The sequence below is a fragment of the Prunus persica genome, chromosome G1, assembly GCF_000346465.2.
Source record: "Prunus persica cultivar Lovell chromosome G1, Prunus_persica_NCBIv2, whole genome shotgun sequence".
Lineage (NCBI taxonomy): Eukaryota > Viridiplantae > Streptophyta > Magnoliopsida > Rosales > Rosaceae > Prunus > Prunus persica.
Genome location: NC_034009.1, coordinates 43761220 through 43768576, shown reverse-complemented (window position 1 = coordinate 43768576; position 7357 = coordinate 43761220). Strand labels below are relative to the sequence as shown.

Below are 7357 nucleotides of genomic sequence, written 5' to 3'. Positions count from 1 at the left end.
ATTTTGATCTAATTGAGCCAAATTCCTCCCAATTCACCGAAATTTACCAATAATAAAACTCTTTTAAGAGGACCAATGAGTTATAATGTAGGATCAATAGTCATTCCTTATAAATCAGTAGGGTTGGGCATGGCAGATGGACTTTTGTTGGTGGGCTGAAAATGTAAGTTATGGTCTTATACCTAGAAATATTAGTTAAGGTTCGCCCAGCCCAATACCTCATTTTGGTTCACCCACGCCACGACGGCGGCTCAAATTAACTTTGCTCCACCCTCAGTGCAGTGTTGATGGAGGAGACTTATGTCGGTGAAAATCATGTGCCAACACCCAGTGCAGGAGACTTATGTGGTCCCTCAAATGGTTACAACTTATGCTTTCTAAAGTGCATTGTTGATTGTTTTGGTTTGGATGGAAATAGGTGGGCAAGTTAAAAGTACCAGGACTCGGTTGTTATACTTGGTAGTATGCAGTGTACAGGACTAATGACTAACAACAGTTCCGATCTTTTGGGCCACATGAGTCCAAAAGATTTGTGGTCACTCATCGTTGGATGTAAATTCAACGGTTCACTCAATCTTGCACTCTTTTTAAGAAACTTTTTTGAACCATTGGATTAATATTCAACGGTGAGTAACCACAATCTCTTAGACTCCTGTGGTCCAAGAGATCAAGACTACGACTCAGTTCCAATCTCTTGCTCTTAGCAAGTTCATCGGTATTAGATGTGATGCATTGTATATAATTATTTCAAATACATTGTACATATCCAAATTACAAGGAGTAGATAATAATTAATGAAACTTTATTTGAAAATAATACTATGTAAAGACACATCCAAATTTGTTTTAAATCAATACTATACAATGAACTCCTCGCATGGCCAAAAGTAATTGCCATATGTATAGTAATTATTTCGTTTGTTTGGCAAGATTGAGAAAATTAGTACATAGAAAAACACCCATAATACAAGTTAATTGTATTATTATTTTTCCAAACAAGTTAATTGTATTTGTATGGAAAGCAATGAAAAATTCTTTCATTTTAAATCTTTTTATCCAAACATGCTCGGCACATACCCAAAAAGAATAATTACTACTAAAAATTGATCTGAATTACATTTCCCTTGATATAGAGTTGTCTTCCCAGACCCCATATGGATTGTATATAAATTCCCTGCATACCTCCACCTATTCTCAATTGTCCGTGCCTCTCTCTCTCAATCTTAAGCAAAAAAGAAAAAAGAAAATTGTCCAATATGGCTTCAAGTCCCTCTGTTCTCTTGTCCTCTCCTCCTCCTACAGCAAAGGATGGTTCTCGTTTTATTGACTCAAATTACCTGCAAAAACAATCCCATGTGCCCGCTAATTTCAAATGGCCTGAGGAGGACGCGGCTTCTGCTCAAGAAGAGCTGAATGCTCCAGTAGTGGATCTTGAGGGCTTCTTCAATGGTGATGTTGTGGCAACTGAGAATGCTGCCAAGCTCATTAGGTCTTCTTGCTTGAGGCACGGCTTTTTCCAAGTGACCAACCATAGGGTTGATGCAGATCTCATCCAACTCGCTTATGATCATGTGGATGATTTCTTCAATCTTCCCATCGAGGAGAAAATAAAGGTCCAGAGGCGTCCTGGTAGCCCTTATGGCTATTCGGGTGCCCATATGGATCGATTTTCGTCCAATTTGCCATGGAAGGAAACTTTTTCTTTTGCTTTCCAAGACGGTCCAGAAAAAACTGTGGCCGATTACTTCAAATTCACCATAAGCAAAGATTTCGAACAAACAGGGTAAGTAAGACACATGCGTAGAGTAATATTATATGTATGTACGTATCACATGTTATTATAGTTAGGTATTAAATTTTATAGAGCACGTACTCTTAATTAATTTTTGGGCTTCCTTTTTGTACGTAGGTTGGTGTATCAAAAGTATAGTGAAGCAATGCACTCTCTGTCTCTTTCAATTATGGAACTCCTGGCAATCGGGTTGGGAGTGGATCGGATGCTCTATAGAGAGTTCTTTGAAGATGCTGTGTCGATCATGAGAACCAACTTATATCCAACTTGCCAAGAGCCAAATCTTTCTCTTGGAACTGGACCTCATTGTGATCCTAATGCCCTCACCATTCTTCACCAAGACTTGGTTGGAGGGCTTGATGTGTTTGTTGACAACAAATGGCACAAGGTTCGGCCTGTTCTTGGTGCCCTAGTCATCAACATTGGCGACGTCTTCGCAGTACGTAACGTAACCCTTTACCTTTTATAATTAATTTAATTCAATCATTCATTTAAAAATTAATTGTTGTCATCGGTCAAGTTGCTATATATAATATATGTATATACAAACGCATGCGTGCATGCATGTACTGAATATTAATTAAATTAGTTTAATTGAAATTATAATTAGTGCTAATTATGAGTATTAATTAATCTTGCAGGCATTATCGAATGGCATATACCGGAGTTGCTTGCACAGGGCTGCTGTGAACAGCCACAAGGAGAGGAGGTCTTTGGTCTTCTTTATGTGTCCTAGAGCTGACAAGGTGGTGAAGCCCGCAGAGGAACTTGTGCGCAAAAGTGAGGGAGGCACAAGAAAGTTTCCGGATTTCACATGGTCGGATTTGCTTGAATTCACTCAAAACCATTACAGGGTTAATGAAACTACCCTCGAAAACTTCACCGACTGGTTCCTTTCTGCTGATCGTTCCAATTTCAAACCCACCCATTTCAAAACGTCCCATTGATAATTTACATCTGTCTATGAAGATTGAAGAGAGCTCTAGCTAGCTAGCATGGAGATGCCATGGAGTGCACCAATAAAAAGTTTTAAAATTTTATTTTCTAATATATTTCGGTCCTTGTTGGCATGACCCACATTAACAAAATCCTAGAAGTTAAAACTTCTAAAAAGGGAAAAAGAAGAAGTTATTTTTGTTGTTGTTGGAGCGTTACCCTTTAATAAAGCTAGCTATTAATATGAACTATTGGTTCCTGACTAGGCCTAATTTCACCTCGTAGTTTTTATAGCCTTTATATTAGTTAATAGTATTAGAAGTTTTATTAAATGGAAATTAAAATGAAAAAGCTATAACTATTCAAGTTTGAAATAAAGTTAATTTTTTAAGTGAAGAAATGCGTCACTTGTCTTTTCAGATTAAGTCACATACTTTGGGAAATGACTCTTCATCATCTATAAATAGAGAAGCCCACTACATTATTTTGTGTTCAATCAATTCATGGATATCAAGTTTTCTGGAGCATTTCTTTACATTAGTTTCTTAGAATTTTGAGAGTAGCTTAAGAGAGAGTTCATACACAAGTCTGCATTCTTTATTCTTGTGGTTTGGAGTGCTACTACCATAAGGAGGTCGTTGTATCCTAAGAGACATTTGTCATTAGAACCTTGAAGCACCAGTGAGGGACAATTTCATCTTAAGAAGATAGAACGAAAGTGTTGAGTGTATACAAGACGTCTAGTGTGGATCATTTGTGTATTCGGATCAGAGGAGGCCTTAGATTAGGAGTACAAAATGTAATGTATGGGCTGAGCCTTTTCTTTTGATTTATTCTATTATTGCATACTTCCACAACACCCCCAAATTTCAATTACAAATTATAACCAACAAAAGTGAATGAGTCGATGATTGGTGTTAAAAGAATAAGCAACTAAATCATTAGTGCTGGCCACATAGACTCAACTCCAGATAGCATCTGACCAGAATCAGATTCACTGCAATTACATAAAACACATATGACTAGCAACAGCTTCATTGCATGTCACATTGAAAACTCTTTGAGTACAAGGTCTGAAATATATTTTTGGCACTCAACGCACTAATAAAGAAGAATAGCACAAGAAGCAAACCCTGATGACAGAGAATCATTAGACTAAAGGAGGGTCATGAAATTCATGCACCAGTCGAACTATTTCGGTTCCAATTCTGAAAACTTTTCATTTATGATCAAAATCTACCTCCACGAGAAGACGGGATATCTATAGCTATTCTATCATAAAATGATACAGAATATTGTTGGAATCTCAGACAATATGACAAAGATAAAAGAATGCTGAAACGAAAACTGGTGGTACATCTAATGGTAGATCTAAACAAACTATGCAGGAGATTGTAGGCATGCCTATTGGAAGTAAAATCTGCAGGCAGACTTTTAGAACAGGTTCTAATATAATCATCAGTAGATTAAACATCAGTTATATTGTATTTTTTTTTTCAACAAAACATTCCGGCACTTTATTTCCAAAATTGCATCTTGCTACTGGCATTCCATCACCACCATCATTCCCGACTCTCCAGGTGCGATCCTTTTTCCTTTGAGGCTTTTTGTGTTGTTTATGAGATGCAGTGGGCTTCTTGACAGTGACTTTCTTCTTGGTAGCAAGCCCATTAGCTATGTCAAATGAATTGAGGTCATCCAGGGCATGATCAAGCTCCGGTACGTTTTCACCTTCAGCATCTGCAGGGTTTTCGTTATCAGAGGCGTCCGATTCATGCTGTTCAGACAAGCTGTGTTCCGCAACATCTTCTTCATTGCTCATTCCAGGAGGCATTTGGTAATGGGGCAGCTTCCCATCAATGTAATCCTTCAAAATTTGGCGTGCAGCTCTCGTTTCATCAGGGAGCCCACTTGAGGCAACATACCCACGAGAGGCACAGTAGGCCCTCAGAAACTCTGCTGCCAGAGGTGGCCGAGATTGCAGTTCATATGATTTGGGTTTTGGCAGATCAATCCTGTAAACTTCTTCAATAACATGTCTGGGAACTCGATTTGCCACTACCTGCACAGCCTCCCTATTCTCAGTCATTCGGTCAATTGGCAAAACACCAGAGGCAATCATCTCATGTCTTGAGCTTGAAAAGGATGGAAAAACTAATCCAGGGCAGTCACATAGGGTTAACTCATCAGACATAATCAATGTTTGGAAATGCTTTGTCTTCCCAGGAGTAGAGGTAACACCTGTCTTCTTCTGGCCTACCAAGGCATTAATTGTCGAGCTCTTTCCCACATTTGGATAACCAACAAATCCCACAACTACATTACTCGAAGCTGAATTTCCTTGAAAACGAATCCTGGGTGAGCCCATACCACTGGATCCTGATTTCCTCCTCAGTTTGACTATCTCTTCTGCCTCGGACTGTAAACGAGTCAAAAGCTCAATCCTCCCATATATTTTTGTATCAGGGTCTTCTGATTCTTGCAGGCTATTTTCTGTCTTCCACGAGGAACTGAGATCTTTCCCCTCTGCAGCAGCTGAAGCAGCTTTAGCCGACCAAAACACAAAGAGAATATCTTGAGCACGAAAATATGTTGCCCACTTCTCTCTGAAGGAAAAGCCAAGTAATAAAAATATTTAGGAGGGTGTAAAATTGGGGAATAGATCAGATAATAATGGTTACAAAAATACCAACCTAACAGATAAAGGTAAGAGATCTGCTTTGTTAACGAGCAGCATTGTCCTTTTGTGCTCATCAACCTCTCGTGCATATACCTGTATCAGGAAACAAACATATCATGTAAAACTCATCCCCTAAGAAGAAAGAATCACAGTTTCTAAAAGTTCATTCAGAGAAAAACAACAACAACATTTCTGATTACTCTTCATTTCATTGCCTAAAAGTATAAACAATTAGTTCTTGAAATCCAATGGAAGGGATTCCCACCATCAATAGAGACCCGACATAAGCAGGAAAAAATCAGTCCGAACACAAAGACAACGGTAACAACTTGCTCTTTCAAAACTTTCGAAGTCCTTACAGTAATTAAAGTCAGTATCAAGCACAAATTAATCACAATTTAAAACTTAAACAATGTGCTTATTCCCTTATCATCCATCCTCTAAAAATTAAACACCACAAGATGAAAACAAGCTATGAATTAGTAACATTACCTCAAGATCAGGGCAGCGATAGAACAGAGGGTCTCGTGCATCAACAACCATCACAAGCTGAAAACAAGAACAACCCATGTTAATTACATAACAGTAAATTGATAATGAAAAAAAAGACAAGGCCGTGGACTTTCTATGAAAGAAACCATCTTACCAAATCGCTTCGCTCAACGACCCGCCATAGCTGCCTCCAAATATCGAGGTTCTTCTCGAAAGGAGTAAGAAGAAGCTTGTCGTTCTCCTCAAGCCGCGCAAGGCTTCTGCGCCAGGTCAAGAAGGCCTGGCTTTCGTTGGCATCAAGCTGCTCCACAGACATTTCAGGGGTCCACGGAGGCCTCCGTGGGACCCGCAGACTCCCGGCATGCAAGGCCTCTTCTTTCCTCTGCTGCTCCCTTCTCTGCTCTGGGCTTATCTCATTTCCATCCCTTCTCGCATTAAATTACAGAAAATGAAAAACCCAATTGATAAAATAAATAAAAAACCCAATTCAATAATCCAAAAAATTAAGAAGAAAAAATTTAATTCATTTGAGGGAGGGGTCAATGGGGGAACTTACAAGTCGATGAGGAGGTTTGGGGTTGGGTTGTTGATGGAGAAAAGGCGGTCGGCCTCGTCGGCTTGTTCGATGATGGCGTCGATATCGCTGACTTCGGTGACAGATTCGAGAACCTTCTTCTGCTGCTTCTTGTACATGAGGCCTTTCTCTTTCGTCTGCTGAACCATCTGGTTGTGTTGTCTCACCAGAGCCCTACCCAGCCCCGTTTTCTCGTTCTTCCCCATTCTCTCTCTCTCTCTCTCTCTTAGCCTCAGAGTAGTTTTTGTTACACAAACCCTTTGATATACAAACCAAGACTTCAAGTTTCAAGTTTTTTGGTGCTGTAATTTCTAGTTTCAGGTTAGGGTTCGCGACTCCCCTAAATACCAAGTTCTGAAATACTTAAGCATAGAGTTCCAGATGGGGATGGGGATGGGGATGTTTGTGTCGTGGTGGTGGGTTGCTATTTTTCTTTTTTCTTTTTTCTTTTATTTTTTACTTTTTCTTATCAATTTAGTAGGGCAACACAAAATTTTGAGGAAAGAGTGGCTAGCTAAACAACCTTTGGACGTGTCTTTATTTTCATTTTTGCTTTTTAATTAAAGGGATAAAATTGGAGCTTTATGTACAAATTTTTATGAAGTTGGGTGTCTAAAAACTTTTTTGATTTCCTATAGATATTTAACGAAATTGGAAAAAAGTGACAGAGACACACAAAATTTCATGACCACTTGAAAGCACCCCAAAAATTTGGACCAATTCAATTAACATATCATATATATACTCCTTGCATAAAAAATAAATAAAAAAAAGTCATATATATACCCTTATTAATCCCAATTAGTATTTGTATGAATTATTTACATTAACACTTCTTAAGGTTTTTGGTATTTGTTCACCCGTTTTCGTGTTTACTCCTGAGG

At 38.7% G+C, this 7357-nt stretch overlaps 2 protein-coding genes across 2 annotated transcripts; one reads left to right on the top strand and one right to left on the bottom strand.

The window, feature by feature from the left end:
* LOC18788460 (gibberellin 20 oxidase 3) lies at nucleotides 956–2971 on the top strand. The gene is made up of 3 exons (XM_007226414.2): nucleotides 956–1782; nucleotides 1909–2230; nucleotides 2433–2971. Exons 1-3 carry the CDS (start codon nucleotides 1256–1258, stop codon nucleotides 2736–2738), a joined length of 1155 nt encoding a protein of 384 aa, XP_007226476.1. The 5' UTR covers nucleotides 956–1255; the 3' UTR covers nucleotides 2739–2971.
* LOC18792823 (GTPase LSG1-2) lies at nucleotides 3922–7147 on the bottom strand. The gene is made up of 5 exons (XM_007222219.2): nucleotides 6456–7147; nucleotides 6054–6324; nucleotides 5900–5956; nucleotides 5421–5500; nucleotides 3922–5333 (listed from the first exon to the last, which is right to left on the bottom strand). The coding sequence occupies exons 1-5, from the start codon at nucleotides 6677–6679 to the stop codon at nucleotides 4205–4207; spliced, it is 1761 nt and encodes a 586-aa protein (XP_007222281.1). The 5' UTR covers nucleotides 6680–7147; the 3' UTR covers nucleotides 3922–4204.

What these genes read in the sequence shown, in the direction of transcription:
- LOC18792823 (XM_007222219.2), bottom strand. Translation starts at nt 6,679, where the DNA reads ATGGGGAAGAACGAGAAAACGGGGCTGGGTAGGGCTCTGGTGAGACAA. An exon ending in CCAAACCTCCTCATCGACTT is followed by an intron (nt 6,325 to 6,455) that starts GTAAGTTCCCCC and finishes TAATGCGAGAAG; the next exon opens with GGATGGAAATGAGATAAGCC. An exon ending in ATCGCTGCCCTGATCTTGAG is followed by an intron (nt 5,501 to 5,899) that starts GTAATGTTACTA and finishes TTCCTGATACAG; the next exon opens with GTATATGCACGAGAGGTTGA.
- LOC18788460 (XM_007226414.2), top strand. Translation starts at nt 1,256, where the DNA reads ATGGCTTCAAGTCCCTCTGTTCTCTTGTCCTCTCCTCCTCCTACAGCA. An exon ending in AAAGATTTCGAACAAACAGG is followed by an intron (nt 1,783 to 1,908) that starts GTAAGTAAGACA and finishes TTTTGTACGTAG; the next exon opens with GTTGGTGTATCAAAAGTATA. An exon ending in ACATTGGCGACGTCTTCGCA is followed by an intron (nt 2,231 to 2,432) that starts GTACGTAACGTA and finishes TTAATCTTGCAG; the next exon opens with GCATTATCGAATGGCATATA.